This window comes from Brienomyrus brachyistius, chromosome 2, assembly GCF_023856365.1.
Source record: "Brienomyrus brachyistius isolate T26 chromosome 2, BBRACH_0.4, whole genome shotgun sequence".
Lineage (NCBI taxonomy): Eukaryota > Metazoa > Chordata > Actinopteri > Osteoglossiformes > Mormyridae > Brienomyrus > Brienomyrus brachyistius.
In genome coordinates this window covers 46,272,116-46,298,347 of record NC_064534.1, presented here as the reverse complement: position 1 = coordinate 46,298,347, position 26,232 = coordinate 46,272,116, and the positions used below count along the sequence as shown (strand labels likewise).

General features: G+C 42.5%; 2 protein-coding genes across 8 annotated transcripts; both read right to left on the bottom strand.

Moving 5' to 3' along the window:
* Positions 1-204: 204 nt before the first annotated feature.
* On the bottom strand, positions 205-19,786 carry LOC125720732 (hypermethylated in cancer 2 protein-like). 7 transcript variants are annotated; one of them, XM_048996549.1, is made up of 3 exons: positions 19,610-19,710; positions 15,556-15,661; positions 205-7,612 (listed from the first exon to the last, which is right to left on the bottom strand). In XM_048996549.1, exon 3 carries the CDS (start codon positions 7,580-7,582, stop codon positions 5,846-5,848), a length of 1,737 nt encoding a protein of 578 aa, XP_048852506.1. In that variant the 5' UTR covers positions 7,583-7,612; positions 15,556-15,661; positions 19,610-19,710; the 3' UTR covers positions 205-5,845. The 7 variants fall into 7 exon arrangements, 6 of the variants coding, with proteins under 6 accessions (XP_048852506.1, XP_048852524.1, XP_048852490.1 ...); XM_048996567.1 differs by lacking the exon at positions 19,610-19,710 and adding an exon at positions 19,339-19,603; XR_007385558.1 differs by lacking the exon at positions 205-7,612 and adding an exon at positions 12,947-15,375 and having other exon boundaries at positions 19,610-19,786.
* A 3,401-nt stretch (positions 19,787-23,187) lies between these two features.
* Positions 23,188-25,116, bottom strand: LOC125720953 (adenosine receptor A2b-like). The gene is made up of 2 exons (XM_048996866.1): positions 24,202-25,116; positions 23,188-23,781 (listed from the first exon to the last, which is right to left on the bottom strand). The coding sequence occupies exons 1-2, from the start codon at positions 25,095-25,097 to the stop codon at positions 23,766-23,768; spliced, it is 912 nt and encodes a 303-aa protein (XP_048852823.1). The 5' UTR covers positions 25,098-25,116; the 3' UTR covers positions 23,188-23,765.
* Positions 25,117-26,232: the final 1,116 nt, after the last annotated feature.

Sequence of the window (26,232 nt, the reverse complement as noted above, 5' to 3'; positions counted from 1 at the left end):
CTTATATTTTTCAGAGGCTGCCCCTGCAGAGCCCAGTGGAAGCCCCACTGCAGCAAGACAGACTGCGGTGCTACACCTTGACTGTGATGGCAGGAATGTGGGGGAAGGGAGGGCAGGAGCAGCGGGATGGGGGGGGGCATTTTATGAAAGATTCCACCCACCACCCCAGACAGACCAGCACAAACACAAACAAATCCAAGGGTCTTTCGATCAAGCTTTTAATGAAAAGATCATAAAATAACAGTTTGTTTTTTCCCCACACTGCTGTACATTAAGACAGACACTGAACGCTGAGATCAGCTCGAAGCTGTACAGTGGAGTACTCTATGACACTGACGGGGCCACACTGCGAAGGCCCTGACCTGAATCAGTGCTCTGAGGAGATCGGCTGGCGGAGTGCTGCTGCAAGCAAGAGGTGCTCAAGGCGTGCGTGCATGCGTGTGCGTGTGTGTGAGAGAGAAAGAGATAGAGAAAGGAATGGCAGCCTATTTAAGTTTCAGTGCCTTTGCATTTCACCCTTCTTATATATAATTAGCCACCTCATTGTACAACCAGATAAACCAGTAGAGGACACCCAAAGCATTTTTTTTTCCAATTTAAAAAAAGTGTTTTTCCAAGTACCACATTAGCAGCTATTTTGTCTTGTACTGGTTTAAAACACACATTCTATTAACCAAGACTTGTTAAAAAAAATATTTGTTTTTAAAAAGTATATATATGCGCGCACACACACACATACACATACATACACACACACATACATACATACACACACACTTTTTGAGTGTCGCTGAAACCAATTGGAAATTAACATTTTTATTTTCGCAGCAAAGACTACGGGGCTATAGGTGGGAAGCAAACAAATGTAAGGAGTTAGAGTCCCTAAAGCTTTAAAAGCAGAAAAACCCTGCTTTGTTTTGGTCTGCCGAGAGAGGCAGGGGGGTGATCTGTCACTGGATGCTATCAGTGGGGGGCGGGGGAGACAGAAAAAAGTCAGAAGTCAAAAATGTGCATCAGAAACAAAACCAGTTTCTGGCAGAAAACTCAAACAATAGACGAGTGGGTCGATGTGGAGTAGCTTTCAAAAAGAAGTGATAATTTAAGTCCTGAATCCCTGATATCACTACTGTTAAAGCTTTTTAACACTGCATTATGACACAATAAGATCACAAAAAAAATATTACAGCACTACAATGAGGTAATGAGAAGAGCATGGACTGGTATGTGTGATTCAGGGGCAACTTAGGAGCTTCACAGAAGCACAAAGTGCATTTCATAAAGCTATTTCCATCCACATCTGCACACCGGGAGGAGGAAAGAAAATGAATACTTAGTCACATTACAGAGGAGAAAAACAAAGACGTTTGACAGAGGGAACTGGAAATAAGCACCTCGTTTCCCCAAAGACCTTTGGCATGAAGAGAGAGCAGGTCTGATGCTTCTATCATTTGGTGAAAAGATTGTGAAACTGAAGCCTTGACCCTCTGCTGTGCAAAAGCACTCCAACCAGTGGATGACACACAGAGCAAGCTACATTTGGAATATCCGTCACTCGAGCTGGAAGGCCCGGCACTGAAGGACAGAACGTCGGCTAAGGAATTGTCACGTGAAAGATTCAAAAAGAAGAGAGAAAAAATGCTGTGTAAATACCATGAAAACATTCGGTTTTTCCATAGCGCACAACAAAACCCCAAAGAGTGCTCATGTCTCGTCAGAGAATAAGTCAGAATCGCACAACGCGCCACTGGCCTTGAGGGACCAAATGCCTCAGCTCTCTGCCGTAACTTCACAGGATATGGGTTTATGGCTATGTTCTGTGTGTCTTGCTTCTCAGCTTGAAATCCTGAAGAGGAAGAAAAAAAAAAAGGAAAAAAAGAAACCAAGACAGACCCTGGAAACACCTTGTTTCACACAGAGCGAATTCTCAGCTAAAGTGAAAACAGGATCAGAAGAAAATAAATACATTCATCACTGACAATAATAGACATTTGATAAAAAAAGAACACTGTCAATAAGTGTTTGCACCAACTTTGATTGAAGTGAGTCCAGCCTGAGATTTGGTTTGCTTTTCCTATAGAGAAACAGCAGGCATTTCAGGAAAGTCACTCAAATAATAGAACACCTAGAGAGAAACCCAATAATTCACAGTCATTTCCCATCAAAAAAGGATTCACATGCAATGTAAGCAGTATCACTGATAGCATAAGGGCTATAAACAAACCAAAAGAGATCCTGAGGGGATTATTTAGGAGGCTCCATTGTCAATGTATACCTTGACAGCCCCACCCTCGTGTAAACAAGCTTATTTACATGTTTTTAGGATACACTCAAGCAGCAGCGGGGTCTCACCGAAAGATCATTGGGGTCTCACCGAAAGATCATTGGGGTATCGAAGATGAGTTTCACAACAGCTACTAGAAACAAAACCCTTTTATGGGGGGGGGGGACAAAGATACACCACCCTCCCCCAACCGGCAACCATGTGCCTCAATGAAGCTGAGAGCCAGATTGGCCGGTCACAAAAGAGGCATGTGAAAGGACAGCCCAGGCAGCTGGCCGAGGCCCCGGCAAGCGGCCTCAGTGCGTTCTCAATGCGGCTCCGACAGGCCAGCAGTGCCCGTCGCTATTGTTTTGGCAGCAGACTACGGAAAAGCATACACAACCCTGACTGGTCTCACTTCAAATGAGGTCTGAAACTGTAAAAGTTTATGTAAACAATGAGATAAATACATACATATCTTTTTTGAGCCACACAAGGTTCCATAATCATTCAAATGTGCTTTGGTTTAAAAAATAGGTTTGTGGATTTGGGTATGAGCTTTTTCTTAATTTTTTTTAATACAATTTGTGACTATTTGAAAACATTCTGGAACTAAATGACTAAAAGTAGGCTTGTTCTGAGCTGCCCTGCCTTTTATCAAGGACTTCTGTTTAAGTGAAAAAAGTAGACCCCAACCCATCTTAAAATCTTACATATGAAACTAGTGTTTTGTTTTCCCATAATTAAAATACAGAAAATCGATACAATACTATGTCTTACAAATGTAGCTGAAAGTTCAGCACTCAAAGGTGCAGAACCATCCCTGAAGTTTTTGAGTAGTATTGTCACAGTTTGGAGTTCATCTTTAAAAAAATAAAATAAACTTAAAAAAAAAAATTAAAACCATCACTGGACTGCGCCCAACGTCTTTGTGGAGAGCTAGATGTTATTCCGATGAGCATCAGACTTCCGCCTGTACGGCATAAGTGCTGACAGGTATACAACTGTTTGAAGGCAAAACAACCTGGTTATCTACATATCTGGGGTGGGAGGAGCTGCCAGGAGAGCATAAGCAGGACTCACTCTCCAATGAAGCTGCATGGAATTTCATTTGAAAATGTGGAATTGTATTTTTTGGAAATTCCTGGAAAATTTGAGGCCCAAAGGACTATGCTACTGAGGGGGGGGGGGTGGCAGCAACCAATATTAGAATTCCAATGGCTAGCACAGTGGGACTGCACATGTGCCTTCAACAGGGAAAAGGGCATGGTTTGATAGGAGATCGGTTTGTGCACTTAATTCAAAGACAGTTTTTGACTGGAGGTAGTTATGAGGGAGGGATGTAAAGGAGTAACAGGAAAGAAGAAAAAATCCAGGAATGCAGGTGCCTTCAAATAGTACACAAGTCTGACCACAGCTACATCCCAAAGACAAGACATTCTACGGAACATGAGACGGAGGGGTGTAGAAAAGCCCAAGGACAAACGAGGAGAAACCAAACATAACAGGAATGCCTAAACCAAACACTCGTACTGAGGGTCCCTCCACAGATTTTTACAGGGCACATGACACATTGGACACCTTCTGCCTGACAAGTACACATTTTCCATAAAGACCTGCTTTGCAGTACCTGCTGATGACTCGAGAACCATTTTACAGGAACAAGCAGTCTTCCTTTAAGTGGGTTTCCCGATTGCCGTTATTAGGTGTAATCGACGGCGATGGAATTCAAATTAGTCAATCTGGTGAAAGGCATATGGATTGAATGGGTGAGAAGCTGCCCAATGTGTCTGTATACCCATCTTTCAAAACAACCATAACAAGCCTGTCCCAAAACTAACAAAGGAACATCACATTAAAAATGATTATAATTTTAACAATTTTTTTTTGGTCTGAGGTGAAAACAGAAATGCTATAAAATCCTGATAAAGACAGGTAAATAAAGTGATGAGGCCCTTGTAACATTAAAAGGGAACATAAGGAAACACTGCAAACTTCTAGATCTGAAAGTTTACAGTATTACCAGCCCACCAATCAGCAGAGGGTTTACTAGCAAACCACAAAAACTGTCCTTGGTCATAAATAGTCATTGGTCAAAATTCCTATACCACTTAATAATTGTAGAGTTCTTTTTTTTCTTCTAAACCTAGAATAAAAATCACAATCTGTTTTGTACAAGTAAAAGAAAAATTAAAAGCGAAATAATTTAGTCTGCTATATATTTAAGCACATCTCTTTTTCAACTTTGGTTATGAACTTCTCTAGCAAAGCAAGTTAGTTTAACTCATTCCTCCTTGACATTCATTAGCTCTTTGGAACACAATTATGCACATCTGACCTACGATCAACCGTTTGCGCCAGGCAAGGCAAGGCGAGGAACGTACAGTACGTCAAAGAGGGGCAGTACGAGTTCACAGGAACCCCCTCTGGAAAAAAGCTCTTCTGACAGGAAATCCCTCCTTTAAAAACGAACCGCATAAAATCTAGCATTAAAAACCTTTGTTGAGAGATGGGCAGGTTAAAGCGTTAGGTTAAAAGTTACTATATTCTACACACTTTATACAATTAATTACATTAAGGAACTTCCACTAATCAATGTATTGTTCTTAAGAATAATTAAGAGGTAGCAAGATAACAAGTCTGTTTAAACTGACTTGCTTTTTTTTTTCTTTTTTTTCCAGTGGGGGGAGGAAAGCTATACAGACACAAAAATAAAAACAAAAATGTACCTATAGAACTGGAAGGCTAGCCTACACCAACAAAAGCAACCCCCACCCCACCTCAAATCCCACAAATAACCCAAAATTCTTCCAGTTTAGAGACGTTCACAGAAAACATCACATCTCTTTTTCCAATAAGATCCAGTACCTCTAATATTTGCTTTAAAAAAAGAAAATGAGCGCATCACAACAAAAACATATCAAAGACAACTCCACCCCTTACTTTCAAAAGCACTATCAAACAACCGTGAGCAGGATGTGCATGTTTGGAATACTAAAATAATCTGACCACAGTTAAGAAGACCACACCAAGCTCCGAATGTGATAGCCTGGGCCCGGCCCACACTGTTGAGACTTGCGTGTCAATTGAGACGCAATGCTTTGAGGGAGCGTAATCACAATGAAATTATTGCCTACATGTATGGTAGAATCCATTTGCCAATATTTACCAACTTGCTCGGCTGGAGGACTGACATATAACAGGACTGACATATGTATGCATTGACGGTGAGTGACCTCAACAGCCAACAAATATCACGGTGCTGACACAGAAGAATGTAGGTGAAGGAGAAGCTTGTGGGAGGTTTGGTGGTTTGGGAGCTTCGGGTGGTCGCGATGCCATTGCAGGATCCCAGTCACAATCACAGCAAGTAATTAAAAAATAAAATAAAATAAAACCTCTGCATCGAATCATACCCAGGGGCAACTTCAGAAACATCTCCTGTTGGTGTTGCTTCGATGCTGATGGCCCTTGCTGAGAGCTCTTCACTGGACGGTCCGTGTGCATCTCCGCCATCCGAATGCGTGCACAGAAATTCGGGAGGGGAGCGCAGCCGTCGAGTGGCGACAGCGGCGTCTTTGGCTTCTACGTGGGCGAGGTGTGCATGCGCAGGTGGCTGATGAGGTTGCGCTGCTGGGTGAACTTGCCGCCACACAGCTGGCACTCGTAGGGCTTCTCACCCGAGTGCACGCGCATGTGCTCCGTCAGGCGGTACTGGCGTGTGAAGCGCATGCCGCATTCCTCGCAGGCGAACGGCTTCAAGCCCAGGTGGCTGCGCATGTGGCGTGTCATGGTGCCGCGCTGCGTGAACATCTTGCCGCAGATGTTGCAGGGGAAGGGCCTGGTCAGCCAGTGCGTCTTCTCATGCTGCCGCAATGTGGCTGGGTCTTTGTAGCTCTTGCTGCACACCGAGCACTTAAACGGCCGAGGCTCGGCCCCAAAGCCAGCGGGTGCTGTGGGTGCAGACAGGTCCTCTGCCTCCTCCTCAGCCTCCTCCTCTTTTACATAAGCAGCCTCCTCCTTGATGTAGAGCTCCTCCTCTGTGTGCGTCTCCACATGGGCGTTGAGCTGCTCCGAACTGGGAAAGCCTTTGCCGCATGGGATGCAGACGTACAAGTTGTCCCCAAAGGCTGGTTCAAAGCCTTCCTGCCGGTACACGTAGTTGGCGCTAGGATGACTGCCTTCGCCATCACTCTGGCCGCTGTCTTCGCTGTGCTCCTGCCCGTTTTCCACCTCTTCCTCCTCCTCTTTACATGGGAAGGAATGGTCTGAAGCGAAGCTGCTGCCACTGCCTGCACCACCACTGCCACTACTACCCGAGCGATGCTCCCCAGCCTCAGGCCCGACAATGACGCCATTGGGCACTGCCCGCTCCTCACTCTTGCCCCCCGCCTCTCTCTTGGGCCATTCCTTCTTGCGTGCAACCTGTCGGGAACTCTTGCGGGTATGGACGGGCTCCAGGACAGGCTTGCTTTCCTCACAGCCGCCGACAGCCCCTACGTCCATAGGCTCTGCACTGTCCAGGCTTTGGGGGTTGGTGGCTGAGTCTTCGAATGAGGCACTGTTGGTTGTGGATACTGAGGCAGATTCAGGGGATTCCTGGGAGTGGCTATTGGGACTCACCTCCTCAGTGGCAGTGCCCGCTGATGGACTCTTTTTGGACAAGTCCAGGCCGAGCTCCTGGTCTCCACCACTAGCACTGCTGATGTTGCCGTTGCTGCCGTTGCTTCCATTCTTGCCAACTGAGCAATGGAGGGAGTTGATGGAGGCCTGGTGCAGGGGGCCACTTATGAACAGCTCATCATCAGACAGCTTGTCCTTCAGCAGCTCATCCGGCGGCTTCTTCTCACACTCTGTTGTGCCTGGGAACCGGTTTTGGGTGACAGGTGTGGAGGCTAGCCGCTGGTTCCGGAGGGGCCGCCCAACACAGGGTGTAGCGGGCTTGCCGGGCAGGGCTTTCCCGTTGCGCTTCAGCTTCTTTCTACACAAGGCCGCCAGGTCATGGAGCTGGAGGTAGCTTGCCGCCGTCAAGAGGGCATTGAAGTTCTGCTCGTTGGCCTGGTCTGAGGACAGAAGCTTCCCTGTATAGATGAAGTCCAGTATCTGCCGGAACACAGATGGGTTGACCATCTCTGTGTCCAGGTTGATCAGGTTGTCATGGAGCACGAGTGACTTGAAGTAAATGCTGCTGGCAGCCAGGATGTTCTTGTGTGCCCGGAAGAGGGCGTTTTCCACAACGATAATCACATCGCACAGGAAGCCTTTGGCTCGCTGTTGATTTAGTTGCAGCAGCAATTGTTTGGCATGATTTGGCAGTTCCATTTCAACCTTGTCTTCCTACATCCACACAACCTACAGCAGAAAGATAGGAAACTCAGGTCAGAGCTGAACAGCAACGAGTAACGAGGAAAAGCCACTTTAAATGAAAATTAAAGTTGAACCGGACCAAGAACTACTTCAAACAAATCAAAAAAGTGACTTCAAAACCTTGCAGTGTAATTGGATCTGGCAATTGCTAAAACAATCCATGTATTTTCATTTATACTAAATTGAGAGTACAGGTATATATGAAAGGAGAATCATATATTTGCTAACCAGCACAACACTGCCAGCAGCCACCAAATGCAGGGCTGATCGTAGTCATTACGGCACCATGGATGAGAATCACCGCTGGTGCCCCCTGTCTCAAGCAAAGCGAAACTGGTTGGCAAGTTGGCACCCATCTATAGGATTGTCCGGTCCTGACCAGAAGAATTTCTAGTGACAGCTGCTTAGAGAAAAGAATCTGTTTGAAAAACCGTTCAGGTCATTGTCCTTATCACATTCTCATCCATGCCTCGATCCTCCCATTCTGTTTGAACGAGTCGCTGAAAACATGCATAGTGGTGGATAAAGTGCCTCAGGAAGTCAGTTACTGGGGCTACGAGTCCACAGCTAGTTCAAACAATCGAGATATGCAGATACTAAGTTATCACTCGTCCACCTTCCAACTGCTTATTCAGTACAGGGTCACATGCCAGGATCCACAAGGCACCAGGCAATGGAACACCCTGGGCAGGGGGCCAGGCTATCAAGAGCCAATAATTCCTCACAGAGCCAAGAGATACTGGTATGGCAGATAACCAGATGCAACACCTAAGGCAGCTTTTAAAGATCAGGCCTTCCACCACCCCCTCGAACTGCGTGATCACACACATTGAGTTGCGCCTGACACGCGTCTCCACCCCTTAAGGAGGGAAAGGGCACTTTGCTAAATGTTACTTGTTTCATCTCTTCCCCCGCCATGTCCCACGCAGAAGCACATCTATCGTTATTCGGGGTGCTCCAGGAATGCTCCCCAGCCATTCATTATGCCCTGCTCATGTCAAAGGGCCGGGCGGGCCCTATTGTTCGCCTGTGGGGGATGGAGACTGCTAAAAGGCCGTGTGAGGGATTAGTGGCAACCTGATCTGGGAAAGCGGCGCACGGGGCAGGGATGGGTGTGGCCCCCAGCACTAAAGTACCACCTGATCCCATTCCGACTACCGCCCCGGCAGGCCATGGCTTGCTGCGCCATTTGCATTTGGCAAAACACGTCCTTGGCAATGTGCTCAGGGAAGACAGTCCAGTCCACCTCAAAGAGAGTGAATGGGGGGTGGGGGTGACAAACGCGTCCCACACACCCAACCTGTGCCTTAATTCCCATTAAGCTCTTTGTTTTCAGAGCGACCTGCAAAGGGGGATGGTTTGGCACCAGGCAACATGAGATAACCTCATAGATCAGAAGTCGGCCATGGCCCGAGGGCCACATTAACTCAGGGTTTCCGCGACATCACCTGGATCCTACCCCCGGAAAACCCAGTCTCTCGGCTCAGATGTGCTCATGTGAATGAGCCCAAACAACTGCCAGAGAGAAAGTCCTCACTACCTTTATATGCATGATATAATGAAAGGGCAACACTATCATGATGTACAGCTATCTAGAAATGGACGCATGTGGCTTAGCTAAACCCCCACCGCACAAGAGTACAAAGGACACGTTGTCTAACTAAAAGATAGTCTAGATAAAACGCAACTCAAAATTTCACTAGTTTCTTTCATCTCATCCTACGACTTAAAGCATGACTCCTTCTGCCCAGCTCACGGTGGTATCAAGAAATATTTTACCAGCTCAAAATTCCTGCAAGTCATTACTTATTTCACCTAATTCAACCATATGTATAAATACATAAAAACCAATCATAAGCTTTATAAATAATTTCAGTACAGGAAGAGCATGTGTGTAGTTACGATCCCCAGTTTAGGGTTGGGGCGAAACTGAAGGGAAGGATCATAACAGTACTTAAGATTGTTTAATCTATCCTACAGCCAAAAAGATACTGTATTCCAAGCAAGAATCCCCCATTATAAAAGGAAAAAAAAACACTAATTCCATATAAAATGCAAATATTAAAAATCCATAGAAGAATTAAATACAAACCTGAATAATAAGTCACCATGTCAATCGAGAATTAAACTTACACATTAAAACCAGCAGCAGGTTTGCATGCAAATTAACACAACCTGACCCGTCATACGTCCTTTGCCAGATCCCAGTTCTGCACTCCGATTCCCCCACTGCACCCGGAAATGCGGAATGCCAGAGCCGAGGCCCTGCGCACTCTGGGAGCTGCACTGCCCTACCTGACCTCTGGCTCCTATCAAAGGGAATCATCCTGTAGGGAGAGAGTCTCATTGAACCCTTATCTTGGAATCCAGCCTTCTGATTTTCAGACAAGACCTTCTTTTGACTACACTGCTGTTACCCAAGCAGGGCGCAGTCTTGTGAGTGTCTATAAATACCCAGCTGGTGGTAATACAGCACTTATTCCAAACCTATCAATGACAACATCAGCAGTAAGTATGGCAAATCTCACATAAGGCAGTTCATACATGCTGTCTTTAAATAGTTACACCTTGTTTGCTTCTAATATTAACAAGATTACATTTTGCTCTTGATTGGATTACAGATGTGTGTCAGAAAGCCGACAGCTGATTTTCAGTTATGGCTATGCACTCATTCAAAGGAATTATTCCAGTTAAAGGAAGTCGCAGCAGCTGATCCGCTAGCAATCAAAATGGCGGATCCAGAATTTGGTAGAACTGCACCATAGTTTGATAACTACCAGACAACACAGCATGGTTCACATTCCCAGCCATTACGATATAAGAATGGACAGCTTACCAGTTCCTCCGATGCTCAGAAGAATATACAGGCAGACACCCGACACTAGCCTGCAAGCATCCCGACATACCTGGAGTGTACTTCCGTTTTAAAACACTACCAAAGCATGCATGCTAACACATAAACAAGGGATATTCAAACAACACTGGCACAAGACAAGCATCCCACGCTGTTCCCTGCACTGTTTCCCAGCCTAATTAATGCTTCATAATTGCCAAACCTTCTGGAATTGCAAACCTCTTATAATGCCCAAGTCTGACTAAAATATGTAAGTCGTATGTAGGTTCTCCATTATTTAGTACATGCATTTTAAAGTAGGCTTCCTGGATTCAGCCGATAGAAAGGTCTGGATAGGACTCTGGGCTATATACACTGCTGAAGGTCATCATGAGCTAACCGTCCTTCGGAATATGCTTTTCCATCCGAAGAAAGGTGTGTCTGAGCAGAAGGAATCCAAAAGGACCAAGCCGGTCAATTGCTCATTCATTCGCAGGGTGAAGAGTGGAGGCAGTAAAAATCCAGGGGTTAGGGGAAAGGAGCACATGCTCTTAGTATGACCAGGTCGTTACTGAGCTATAACCAGCATTGGGTCAAAATACAGAAACGTGCGCAGAGAGTATCCAGCGCCATTAACCTAGTAATTTTCTTCAGAATTCAGTGCAGAATTCCCACACTAACGGCAAGGTCATTCTAATCAAATTTATATCAAATGATATACAATGTATAGAGCAACCACTTATGCCTATAACAGGTCACACGCACACAGACACACTGCTGATGCACAAACAGACGAACTAAGCAATATGGTGAAAGCCACCAGGCTTCCTGGAACTGATGACGACAATGATGTATGGCGAGCTTATACCTGCCTATGCTCCAGCCATGCTTAACCAAATAGGCCCCTGACTGAGAGCACAGGCCTGAGACAGGTGTACCTTACATATTACCAGCAAACAGGGAGCTCCCACATAAACACACAGTCACACGCTACAGGACATTCAGGGTTACCTGTTTAAATGAGCTGGATGATATTTGGAGTAAAACAGCATCACAAAGCAGCTGAAATCCATAGAAATGCCGACAGAATAAAAACCACATTGTTCTTTTTTTATACAAGAAGTTTCTAGTTTAAACAAGGAAATATGGACCTTGCATGGGATGGGTAATAAAAAACACAAAATTTACCAATTATATAACCATCCAATGCATCTTTTTCATTTATAAGTTTTCTAGTGTTCTGTGTGACGTCTGCTGCCATTAGACTAATAAGACCAGAAATAAAATTACCAATACAGAGGAAAAAAATAGTTTCCAAATAAAAACCGGAATTTGCAATCCGGAGGACCAATGATTATTCCATTTCGTTTGTCTAAGCCGTAAAATCTGGTTCTGATATTTCTAACATCTCCAGTTGAATCAACTAACTGCTGCTTTCATCATGTCCAAAAGTTATGCTGGAGATACAAAACGTTTACCACAAAGGAATATTTCATTACTAGAAATCACTGATGTTCTTTTTGATAAACTTTGTGCTATTCATATGGAGAAATAATTAAAATACAAGGAGTGGGGACTGAAAAATATTTGAATAACTTACCAATTATTTTTCCAGTAAATAGTAGGGAAACAAATTCTGTGGAATCTTTTGATTTTAAGCACAAGTAAATCATGATAAATTGATAGGTGGCAATTCAGCTGCATTGAACTGTAACATCAATATTCATTATAAATCGACTTTTGGCAGCAAAAACCTCCAAAAGGATATTTCTGCTTATGGGATGCAGGCTCTCACGCCAACATGCTGCAGGAAGACGTGCAAAGTAGCAGCACCGGCAGGCTAACTTCCAAAACATTGAATACTGTGGAAGATTCATTGACAATTGACATTTGTATAGGAAACACTACCTGATCATCTTTGTGCTAAGATGCTGTTCTGAAACTTGGGGTTCTTATGTAGCACAGAATGCTTTCTCTCATGCCATGATAATCTTTGGCTGATATTTAAACTTTACTAATATTCGAGTTAGCAACACCAGAGCTAGAGACTACTCAATATCAGCGATATTAAACAAAATATATCAGTACCGGTGAAAATTTGAATTTACCGTCCCATGGTCATATTTGTGAGGGTTTTTATTATTTGTTTTTTTTTGGTGAAGGTAAAAAACTTCAGACTTTAGGTGATCAAAATAATCTATTAATCGAATCCCAGAAAAAATGAAAGATCTGATGCATTAAATCGAATTGCCTTGGGGCCAACGATTCACATCCATCATTTTAAAATACGCTATTAGGATATACAGACACTTACGGCCGTTCGTAACTTGAAATGTTCGTAAGTCGTTATTCAACATCATTTTAAGGGTATACGCAAGTACTAAGAAGTAGGATGCTGGGAGTACGCACACTACACTGCTGCGTGGCGGGAGTAGCGGCCAGAAGTCATACTCGCCGGAACTGACGCGCAGAAGAAGGACAAAAAAAAAAATAAATAATCGATGTTGCGGACAGGAAACGGGAGCCCAGTGAACACGATTTGGACTTAGTCCTCTTCGTTCGTATGTCTGAAAATTCGTAAGTAGAGGAGCAGCTGTACTTAATTCTAGAGAAACTGTTCCATCAAAGTTAATAGGGCTAATCATGCTAAAACTTCAGGACACGATGGCAGAGCAGGTTTTGGCCAAGACCTCTTAATATTCATGGGTTCAGGGAGACCACCAAGCTCCTAAGAAGCTTGAGGTCTGAAGCCGCATCTCTCTAAACACTGGATAAGGCAACTTTCTATTGCAAGATTAATCAATTAACAGCTGTGGCACAGGAAAATATACCATTGTTGCCCTCAGGAGCCAGTGCTGGGTATCCAATTTATACTGCTCTATATACAGCGCTACCCGGTGCACCACTGTGCCGCCCTCGGTACTAAGTCTGCACCCTGTGTGATGTCAATACTGCATGTTATACACATGCAATGATCACATTGCAAGGGCTGCGGTAGTCAGCTGGGATAATTTAATTCAATACATTTTTAAGACAAGAAATGCACAAACATTTTTACTGTGACAAGAACCCAAAAACTTTGTAATTTTAATGTAGATTTCCAAGATCATAGCTTAAAATAAATAAAAAAATAATAAAATCAGTCTAAAGATTCACTGCAGCTGCTTTTGCACGAGCTGTGGATGCTCCCCAAGCTAATCGTAATCATTTTCGTTATTGCTGTGAGGCTAGTTTGTAAAAAATTTGAGTGAGGAGAAAAGCAAACAAGAATTGGTCACAAAAAGGACATTTGTCTTTTGCTGTATGTAGATATTTTGGATTACACAGAGACGATATAAAGCAAAAGCTATTGATTTGTCAGTACTGTTTTGTTTTGGGGTAAAACTACCAACGTGGCAGACTGCATTGGCAGACGAGTTCCATTTGGAAACAAATTATATATGGAATGGTTAATTAATAAATATTAGATGCTTACTGTGAACCATATTATGTAAGACTATGAGGCTAAGTGATGAGGCAATTATCTTAAGATACAGGAATTGTAGAAAATAAATTAAGCTAAATTATTTAAGTCAAAATGAAGACAAAGACTAGGTTACTCCAAGAGGCTAAAGGGAATCGCAGTCATGCTGTTGTGATATTCCTGCTTTGCTGTACTGACACACTGTCTTTTCATTTAGCTTTAATGTGAAGTGCTTTCACCATCTATTTTTGAACCCTCATCTGCTATTTTCCAGCTTCCTTCCTCCATATTGCAGAGTAATCGGGAATGCAAATTTTAAAATCAATGCTTTTTTTAAAACTGGAGTTTAATCAAGTCATCGCGACCGCTCTACAGAAAAAGAGAGCACACAACACAAGGGAGCACATGCGGCGGCTTTGCTGAGCTCCAGGGGTGTGGAAGGACGTACTCCGGAGGGAAGCTCGCGCCAGAAGCCCGAACACTCAGAGAGACATTAGCGCTGAGCCGGGCCAGAGCGACACACTCAGCAGCTCAACTCCGTACTCCTTCAAGTCCAGGCATGAGGAGCCCTGAGCTTCGCCTGTCAGGAGATTCCACCCAGACTCCATTCCCCCTCAAATGGGAGATCACAGAAGGGCAAATAAATAAGAATAAATTAAAAAAAAACTTCCAAGTTTGATGTTACTGCTCAAGAGTGCTGGGGGGGGTGGAAGGAGGAGGACTTCCAATATAACAGCCAACCCACCCCCACCTAACGCCATCAATCCAGCTGCCCTGCTGGTCTGCAGTACAGAAGTGAAAAGGCTAATCCTGACCTGAGTGCAGATGAATTCACATGGGCACAGACATCAGCTACGGCCGAGTTAAGAACATAAAACACACTGTTCCCCAGTACTGACCAGGCATGTGCTTCAACAACAGAGTGTATCTGATATCGAAGGCAATTGATAAAGTAAATTTAAAACAAAGCCGCAGCTTTCACAATGTACAGGGAGCGCCCACCAGCATGGACACGCAAAGCTCACTCCCTTATGCACCCCAGCCCCCACTGTAAAGCGCCCCAGAGCTCCCACCAGCAGCAATATGTCTGTTTCTGCAATCCCTCTACGTCTAGTAAGACTTCCATAGCACACTTCTGTGCTGGGTATGCTAAAGGCACAGAGCCCCTAACAGAAGAGACGGCATACTGGGGGGGGGGGGACTTTAGAAGAGGCAAAGTCCAGCAGCCCAGTCATGTGAAACCCGAGGCAGAGGCGGGTGAAGTATCTGATGCCCTATGGCTACTCCACTGAGGCTAGCACACGGGGGAGGGTAGGGAGAGCAAAGTATGTGTCCCTGCCCATTGACAGGACGGGGGCTGCCTCACTCCCCTACCCTAGAGGGACGGCTCGCCCCGGTCCACCTGGGCCCTCTCAGGATTTTTAAAAACTCTTCACCTGGACCGATAATTCCCTGGAGAAAAAAATAAAACCACTTGTCAGCCAATCAATAACCTATAAAAGTATGCCGTTTCCAAAGCTCAAAGGGCCCTGTCGGCCGGCGAGCCCCCCTGGAAGCAGGGAATAAATTACGGCGAGCGAGCGGGTGCAATGACCCCAGACTTCAAGGGAGATTAGGAAATCCATCACTTACACGATGGGGAAAGGCGAGAGCTCTTCAATTAGCTCGCAAATTTCCAGCGTGCCGGGTCATCCCTCCTTGCCGGGCTGCAGAGCGGGTTTGGGACACAAACAGAGGCCTGATGGACAAAACCAGGGGGTGGCATGAGGTGCGGCAGAAAAAAAAAAAAACCCCGGCTGGGGTGCGCCAGCCGGCTCCGCCACCCGCCCACAGCTCTGTCACGTAGCCTCCTTAGGCACTGCACACACTCCGCATTCCAGCCGCGGTGCCGCTGCATCAGGCGGGGCGGCCGGCCTCCCCGCATGTCCCGGGGAGCGGCCACGAGCCAGGGCAGAAAGGAGGCTACAGGGCACACAGCGGGCGGGAGGAACATACACCGGCGAGTCAATCGCTGCACAATGGGGGAGCCCCCCCGCCCCAAACCATCAGCCAGTACTTCCTGCAAGCCCACACTTCTCTGTACATGACCCCCCTCCCCCCTAAACGATTCCATTCGTGCTTACAAAACTGCCCCCTGGAGAACACTGACCACATCCCCAAAAACCCATCTTCATTCCCATTTACCACGAAGACAGCTCCAAGCAGTGACACACTGACAAGGGAGACAGACACTGTACTTCCACTTCGGAAAAACACCAGGACTATTTCAAATTAATCTGGCGAACAGACATTTTGTGGCATAATGTCCTGTTTTTGACCAAAACCAAGATTTCGAAAAATAAAACCAAATCGGGCAATTAAGAAAAGTCTTCACTGGCTCTTCAGAATATTCAGACATTTCCACAGAACACCACACACAAAGCATACACTCAATATCAGTGCGTGCCATTAAAGTTCAACGTAGAGACAAAGACAAGGCATTCCTGCCACGTTATAAATGCTCTCACAGTCATCCAAACATAACTAATCATACGGGACATCAATCAATGTGTGACTAAAACATTACACTGGGTAATTACTGCACAAAGACAAACCCATGATAGTATAATCCGAATACCCTAAAGGAGCCCTAGTGACTCATTTTAATATTTTAAATGTTGTTTCTGTAACTGTATGTTTGTCAGCATAAGCAACGGGTTCGATCATCAATTAATGTCAAGGAGACATTGCCTGGGCAGAATAATACCAGGAACGATAATCCGGATGACTTTTTGTTTTTTAAATCTATAGCTACAGAAGTGTATTGCACTGGCCAGGGCAGTATATTAAACGTGAATTAAGCCAGCAAAATATCTGGACCATTTATTAGTGCGCTGGTTCTCAAGGGCACAACAACTCGCACCCGACTCCAAATCCTTGAAAAATAATAATCAAATGTAACAAACAGTCAGTAACCTCTGCCATCGACGCAACCCTCCGCAGAATCGAACAGACAAGGCAGCCGACCAGGAGAAATTATACTTGCTAATAGATTACAAGCATAAAAAAATAATAATAAACAAGAACCACACTGGTCATGAACATTACTGCAATACTATAAATCACAATTAATACAGGACACTGAATCCAAATTGGCAATCACTACAAATTTCATGTCATCACGAGGCCAAGACGCACTCAAGCATTGCAACTTAACTGCCACCTACATGCATTTTCATCCCAAAGAAAATGAAAATGAACCTCCTTGATAGCAAAGTACTTGTAAATACCATACATTTGCTTCCTTTTCTTTTCATCAAGCAGACTGATACCTTCAGGTAGGTTTCTTACACAAACCGCTTCAGGAACATTGTCCAGTCTGACAGAGATAACACATACATACACTATGCTTACACCAACTAACTGGGCTCCCTGAGAAACTAAATAATGTACAAGGTTGTCTTAGTGTAACCCAATATAATGCTGACAAAAACTCACACTTATAAAGGCCCAATAATCAACTGGGGGGTCGGTGGTTGGGGGTTATATTTGCTGGTAAAAGACAGGTGGGCTGCAGCAGGTCGACGGGTTGTGGATTGTACACCTATACTCTGAACCAGTTTCAGCAGAGTGAATGAGGTACCCAAAGTTAGCAGTTCAGCAGTAAAAATGAGGATTCCCCCCCAAAGCATGCAGGAGAGGGAGGGACACGCTCCCCGTACGCTGCTCAACCATTTCAAAGCTTCTGTGCAAGTTCTCATTTCCACAAAACACACACCAACTGTAACACTTGCCTTTTAATTATTTCTAAATTACTTTTTAATTATTCAATCCTGACCATTGTACCAGCCTTGTGCATACCACAAATTGGATTTTATTACTTAACAGTTACCAGAATACCATGTATATGATTGAGTGAATAAAAATTTTACATTTTAAGGCCTGCAGGTGACTGATTCCTATCTCAAATTTGCGTGGTCAAAGACATGCATTTTGAAAATCTTTGCCTGCTCAGCTCTCTAAAAATCAGGCAAGCTTTAATTCAGTTTATTTAAATCCTGATTATTATTCAATTTGAGCATGTAACTAATCAAGTGACTGGTTAGACCAAATAATGGCATATACAAAGGAGAAGCAACTAACCCAAGAATCATGCTAAGCAATGGTGAAGCCTTCAAAGTATGCTGAGTATTCCTTTAAGACCAGTACTGGATTAACTACTATTACCTACCAATATGAACAAAAGTTAAAATTACTTTATGATTCGTCCAAACGTACATAAATTTTAAATCTAAGAATCATTTCACGCAAATCCTATTTTTCTTTTCTACAGCATTGTGTGGCAATCTTTTTTTTTTTTTTGAGTCAGCATAATTGAGCAATGGTCACTTGTAATCAGCAACTCCTCAGGTCATTTTACAGAGCAGATATTCAGAGCAAGTACTTCCCCAAAAACACGACTCTTCAGCCGGTTTTCATGCAGAATAAATCGTTAGAGATATAATTCTCCTCCAAAGTGACCCCCCCCCCCCAAAAAAAAAAAAAAAACCCGGTCAATCATTGCGATCGCCTTCAATTCTCACCAAGTAGATAGTTAACGCGTGTAATCTTAGTTAAAACAGTAAGTGACCTTCTGTACGGAAAGTGACAAAAAGCCCTTATAACTGTACCAAAGGAACAAAGAAATAAAAATACAAACATATGCAAGTTATTCCGTCAGATTTAATGGCCAAGATATACCTAGGGCCTTTTAAAAATACAGAAAATACTAGTTTAGCCAGCGAGAAACGCCGGAGGGCTGGTGAAATTTAAACGAAAGGTCGCTATACAAATGACTACCCATACATAACACTGAAATAGTTACTGTAGCATTCCAATTAAACTTGGATACCTCACAGAAATTCAAAATATAAAGACTATTAATCGGAATACGATAAATACAAAGAAGCATCCATTCAAAAGCAACTCATAAGGTGATAAAACATCAAAATAAGCCTCTGTACTTTACCTGATTCCATAAAAAGCGTCCATAAGACGAATAACCAGGCTAATCAATGAATCTATTTTTAATTAACTGAATTCCTTTTCTGAATCTATCGCAAGACAATTGCAAAAACAATTTACATGCTCTTTATTCGTCTACATGATCTAATCCGCGGAATCGAACCGCACTGTACATAAGCTTTTACACAAAAATGAAAGCATTTACTTCAAACCCCTTGTTATTTCGTTAAAAAAAAAAGAGAGAGAAGGCTCATTTCAATTTCTTCAGCTAGCGATTTGGTCAGTTCGCCTAAGCATTTGCCCATTATTGTCCCCCCCCCCTCCCTTCCTCCCCCGGAATAAACTAACCTGGGTATGTCCTGATACTGTCAAAAATATACATGTATAATAAAAGGAACAAATAAAACACGCCGTGTATTAGCTAAAATTTACCATTGCAAAAACCGCGTTGCATCCGCTTAATCCCCATACTGTTGACGTTTCCCCAATAGTTAGACAAAAACGATCTTGCCAAGCTGGTATTACTGGGTCTAAGGGTAGGCACTATGCAGGCGAATCCCCGTTTTTGTTGGCACGCAATGGAAGCGCATTTTTAGAGGAAATCCCAGGTCAAAAGAAAAGCTGCATCGATTGGGAAACGCCGGCGACAGATCATAGCAAGCCTCCTTAGGTTTAACAAACAGCCCGGATTGCATTTTGATACCTTTAACGTCGGTAGGAGCGTCCTCGATTCACCACCCTTTCTCATCTCACAGCCTTTCGAGCGCCATCTTGCAAGCTTGTGACGTCGAGCTCTCACCCCTGACCCAAATTTGAATAGAAGCCAACCGAAAAGGAAGAAAGGGGAGAAAAACATCAGCCCAGTGTGTTTTTTCCTCGCCGATCTTCCTTCCCCACTCGTTCCAGTTTTGCAAACAAGCCAGTCTAAACACCATCACCATCATTATCGCTCAGCTGGAATAATTTCATTGACGTTGTCTTTTCGAAACAGAAGTATAATCGGATGTACTGCCGCGCCACGTATTTATTTAATCTGCAATGAAAATATATTTATGGTCTTCTATATATAATTCTACCATGTATATATGTATATATGTTCATCTGCATTATTCTCGCCATTCGTATGGTGTAAACGACAGATATGTAATATCGCAAAAGCACAGGCCCAGCGAAAAAAAGAATGTATCAATATTCGTTAGATGTATGTATTTGATCAGAATGAGTCAATGAATATAATGTGAAATTTTGGTCAGTTCATGTGTATTATGTTTCTCCGCTTGACACCCTGATATTTGGTAGTCCATTTTAACCATGCGTTTGTGGAAACTTAACCAGAAAATTCGTTACAGACTATCTACTTAATTGCGCTATACACTTATGCTGATTGTATTTTGCAGCACATATACATGCCTTAGCGCAGTAACACAGGCTATACGTAATAAGGGTATGGTAAAGCTAACCACACGACCCCTGTACCAGATGTTAACGGAAGTGAACAGAGGATCCCACTAGCTCCCTTCCCCCAACAACGTCCTCAGACAACCTTAATTGTTTACACCCCTATAAAAATGCCAATCTCAGTGCGTGATCTTTACAATAATTTGGCGGTCTAAAGTATGTCGCTAATGTTATCAATGTAGTAATTCTCATCTCTGCCTAATATCAACATGCTTATTTGCAATATGCACAGTCTTACACTCTGTCGTATAATGGCAGAGTGTTAGACAATTAACCATAAATACATAAAATGCAAGTGATTTCTTTGAATTTTCAGGCTTCCTCCATAATAATAGACAGCTGTAAAACAATTGGGGATTTACAATGTACTCGGCCTATGCATATCATCAGCGGTGAATACATACTGCCATATATATATATATATATATATATATATATATATATATATAGAGAGAGAGAGAGAGAGAGAGAGAGAGATACATAAATGTGTATATATATATTGTATATATTTCTCACGTGAACATCATCCCAGTTCTCCCTTTAATTAGGCCTACGTGTCAAACCAGTACTTACATTGTTTGGATAGTGTGTCCTATGTATAACCATAATTATAACCATTTGTTTAAATGTCAGTAATTTTATTTCTGTTTGTATCTCAGGAAGTCACAAGCTATTGCAGTTTTTATTCCCAGAAAAAAATACATGCCACCTACAAAACACGAACATTGCGGCATTACAGACGTAGACTACTAAAGGGCTCCCCTGACACCCCGCGGTTACCATGTAAACTACACCCTGAAACTGCTCAGGAAATACATAATGGCACAAAATGTATACTCTCTATACACAGAAGGGTGGCGCAATTCAACTGGTTTGCGATCTAAAATTTGCGCATTGGTGAGTCCCCCCTTAGAATCGGCATGCCCTAGCTTGCTATGCATTAATTACAGACCATATATCAATGCGTAAAAACGACAGTTAGGCCTGTACGATCTTAAATCGAAATAAATCAAACAACTTGACTTGAAGGAAACAACATGAATTAACATAGTATATCTCCTATTTTAATTTTTAAAACATATGCCTTTTACATAAACGTGCTTTGAAATACCATTTAGTTATGCATATATTGTAATATGTTCACTTATTTTACGTACATAGACATGTTTTACTGAATATTTTACATTTAACATCGTGTATAGGCTGTGCGTCTCACTCGCAGTTGCCCGCTTTCCCGACTGCACGCCTATACTGCACACATTCACGTAATTATTTCGCTAAGTCAGTTATTTCTCCTTTACCCAACCATTAACATTAATTGGAACGATGCCTATACCCATCCATAACTGTTAGGATGAAGCGATGATTACGTGATTTTGTACCGCTTATTGTATTTCATTTGATGCATTCGTTTAATGTTATTAAGTAGATTGTGTTTTCTCTCTGTTTAGGTTACCATGTGAACCATATATAATAGACATTTATAAATAGTAAGATATAACAGGATTATCTGTAACAATTACTGTTCGAAATGGAACACCACTGCACGTGTTTTTGTCTGTCGTCACAAATAACTTTACCTATTATGCCTATAGTTATAGAACTAAGGCAGCATATCTGCATTTTCAGCCTCGCTACTGTGAACAATTGGCCTTGTCAACGAAAAGTGCATTAAACAGGATAAAAAAACAGTGAAAAAATATTGCTATCGCGACTGTCTGATTCTATGCTATAAATAATGACCTGGGATAATTGGTAGGAAGTTAAGTCCACCGCTATACTTTTCTTAGAAGAAAATTCTCAGGCGACGTCGACGAATTTTCGCTTCCATTTTTGAATATTTTTCGAAAATTATTTGAAACAATTTTGTAATTCCCCGAAAAGAAATTGAAAATTACGGTGGTCAGTGTTACATTTTATTTGATACGCCATGAAAACAGGAAACACAAACATTTCGGCAACGACTGAGATGCTTAACCTTTCTTCTGCTTTTTTTCTTTATATATTTAAAAACATCTTTCATTTGCTAGCTCTCTGTGTAGTTGTACGTTCCTTAAATGTCCAGAATAAAAGAAAACGGAACATCTTAAATTAAGATCTCTAATATGACATGCATGGCATACCAGAACATTTAGCCTGTACAAGTAATAAAGCTGTTTATAGTGCAATGTAGTATAGTCACAAATATAGTCACATGTAGTATAGTCACATACGTAGACCTATAACAATTCAAACTATATCAGATAAACGTTTTCACATGCGTTGTGGAATAAGGGTAAAAAAATGTTAGCTGTAGTTTCAGACACCATATTTCCCACGTCTATGTAGACTATATTTCCTGCAAAGCATTTTCTTGTCATTTAATAGCGTGATCATTAATATTTTGTTGCAGCACGTTCCATATTTCCTAACTGGCTATTGCGGTCAGGGTCGCAGGGCGGGAGCCACACGGCTGGAGTCTCCATGCGGAGGATACCAGTCTGCCGCGGAGTACATTACACAATGTGGACAATTTGGAGACAGCAATTAACCAAGATGCATGTCTTTGGACTCTGGGAGTAAATACGAAATACCCGCTCACGCCACATTTTTGTATGCGAACTCCACACGCACACGTTTTATTCATATCTTTGTGGGGACCGTCCATTCATGCATGTCTGTACGGAAAAATCATAATCCCAACAATGACAACCTTACCCCGTACCCATCCCTACCTTAACAACGTAACCATGCATAAGAAACCAAACAAAATACAAGACTTTTGACATTTCTAGTTTTTTTTTATTGCATTCACAGATTTTTATAAAATTGAGTCTTCCCTTGTGGGGACCCACAACGTCAAAATAACTGGTTTGTAAAGTCATTACCCACCCAGACAGACACACCCAGGCGCCATTCACATACCCAGCCCTCGGGGTGTAAGGCAACAGCGCTATACCCAATACAAATGTATAAATTGAGTTGTCTGATAACTTTTTTCATAGCTAAATATCAGCAAAAAAGAACAGAAAAAACATAAAAATGTACAATGTGCCTCCTCAAATACAAACCAAAGACAGCTATTTGATAACCTCATCGCTCTTGAACAAGAAGAAGAATATTATTTTCGTAAGGTACACAACAGTATTAAATGCGGAATAAAAGTTATTGATGTTAATATAGGGCATATTTTACAGTATAGGATAAAGAAGTATTATGCGCTCAACAGCATTTGAATCATTTGTTTTCTTCGGGCGGCGAAAATTAAACCAAGTTTCAAATTAGTACTTAGAGGAACTTGATAACCTGTGTGCTCGTTGACATATTTTAGTGTTGGGCATAAATATTTAAATGAATCAAATGATTATGATTGTTATACTTTGTGCGACAAGTTGGTCGAATGTCCAGCGGATCCACGGTTTTTATTCCGCACTCACCCTAAAACGGGACAGAAGAAACGTATATTATGTGCATTTATACTGTTTATATACATTAATTCCGTAGATACATGCAGACCTTCAGAGGGAATTTTGTACATTCTAAGTATTTTTTCAAGAGGCATTTATAATGCAGAATCACCTGTCCGCGCTCAATAAGAAATGGTGGCATTTATCTTATTGATTTCACAGAAATCATGCAGAAATGTGGCACAAATATGATAAGCGATAAAGACTGGGACATAAAACATCACATTTAGGCGATTTAATGTATTCAGCATTGACAGGAATTGTCCTCATAAAGGTAGATAATTATTTAATGGTGAATAATAGCAGTAACACATGCATAATGTATGTCGTGAAGTAACCGTATAAAAAGGGTGATAGACAAACATGCTTCTTTCCAAACACTCTTACTTACCCCCTGTCATTACATAGCGGTCTCCAAACTTTGGTAAACAGCGTTTTCCTCAAAGACTGACAACCTCTAATGTACAACAACGGGGTGAGGGCCGCATTCACTCTGGGCAAAATGCGCAGAGGGTCCGTCCCCTCGTTCTGAAAGGCGTAACAAATGGATCCGGCAAAGTTACATATGATAATATGTAGGAAAATGGGCAACCATGCGCACAGGAAAAACACGGCCACGATGATTATAAGATACACGGATGATCGTTTTTGTTCTCTTTCCATTGATGGGGGCTCCCTCTCCAACTGGTACTTTGCAATGAAGAATAATCGTATGTTTAGGCCCATCATGATGATTACAGTGAAGATGTTACCCACGAACGTGCCGATTCCAGTAACTCTTTTAGCGACTCCCACCGTTACCAGGTTGTTCACCGCAACGATGATAAAGGCGTAAACCCAGTAAGCCAAAATGACCAAAAGTGTACGATTGCGTGTCATTCTCTGGGAATACTTAAAAGGGGAAACAACGGCGTGATACCTGTCAGCCTGTGCGGCTAAAATTGCCATATAAGAAAGGCCTAAAAATGTCGGAGCGATATAAAAGGTTCGCGTTGGGGAGTCATAGCTGTCCCTGACATTCAGGACCCCTACATAATAATAGGAAACCCCAGTACAGATATCGCTGACACATGTACTCAACATGTACATGAAGCGATTTTCGCTGCGGAGTGATTTATTCAGCATAACTGAAATCAGTACCGAAAAATTAAGTAGTATTATCGCTGACGCTAGAATTATGCCAAAAAGGAACAGCAGCACATTTCCAAAGCTATCTAGAGGTAGGACCGTTGAAATTTCCTTTTGTAATAGAGTGAAAGAACCGTTCATGCCACCCAAAATCGACATTAACCTGAAGTTTGCTATACAGAGATGTGGCCGATCTGAAGATTAGAGCCACATTTTAAAAGAAATGGTATGGGACAGAAGTCCCTGAAGATGCCGGACCGGGAGGAGTTTAATACTCAGAAGTCATGAAATATAATTAATGCCTACGAACGTAGCCCTGCGGTCTCACACCTCCAGTGTCTCGGGTTCGATTCTTGTTTTTTTTTTTTGTGCCTGGGGCACGTTTGCGCAGGTTTGCTGTATGTACTCCATTTTGATAGGTAGGCCTAATTTGTAGGTTTAGTGAATTGTTGTCCATATAATTCCCCCAGGTATATAAACTGCAATGGTCCGCACTGTTTTACAGAAAATCTCCATCCAGAAATGGATGGATGGTTATAACAAATAGATGGGTGGCAATTTGTGCAATAAGTGTTGCAGTAACTTCCTGAGACTTGCAGTAATACTAAGTAAAACAAGCCACATTTTTACACACGCATGTGTGTATTTTTCACAATACTAAATGTAATATCTTCCATTTGGTACAACTTAGATTAGTGTCATAAAAACGCATTAAACTCTTCACATTAGACATGTTATGATTGGGCTATAAAACAATGTATGACTGATCTGTTCGTAAGATTCATAAAAAAAATAAATAAAACTCTTTGGAGCAACAGAGAAAACCATGTTCTTAGGTTATCAATCTATGAACTAATACAGAATTTTGTAATGATACACGACACATACTACAATCATCCATCCATCCATCCATTTTCCAACCCGCTCATCCTTCTGGGTCGCAGGGGGTCCGGAGCCTATCCCGGAAGCTACGGGCATGAGGCAGGGAACAAGCCAGGACGGGGGGGGGGGGGGGGGCAGCCCATCACAGATATTGCAGTCAATCTTAGTGTCATGAAGTAAGCATTGAGAAGCATTACAATGACATAATTACGCTTTTTAAAAGAAACTCAACACTACATGCAATTCCAGTAGGCATAATACTAATGAAATAACACATAAATTATAAGAAACACAAACACTATAAGGTACTGTAATATCAAGCTTTAAATGTGCCCTTGAGAGGTAAAGTGGGCTATCCCATATTTTTGACAACCTACCCCCTTTTTATTGAATATTTTCAATTGGATAAGTT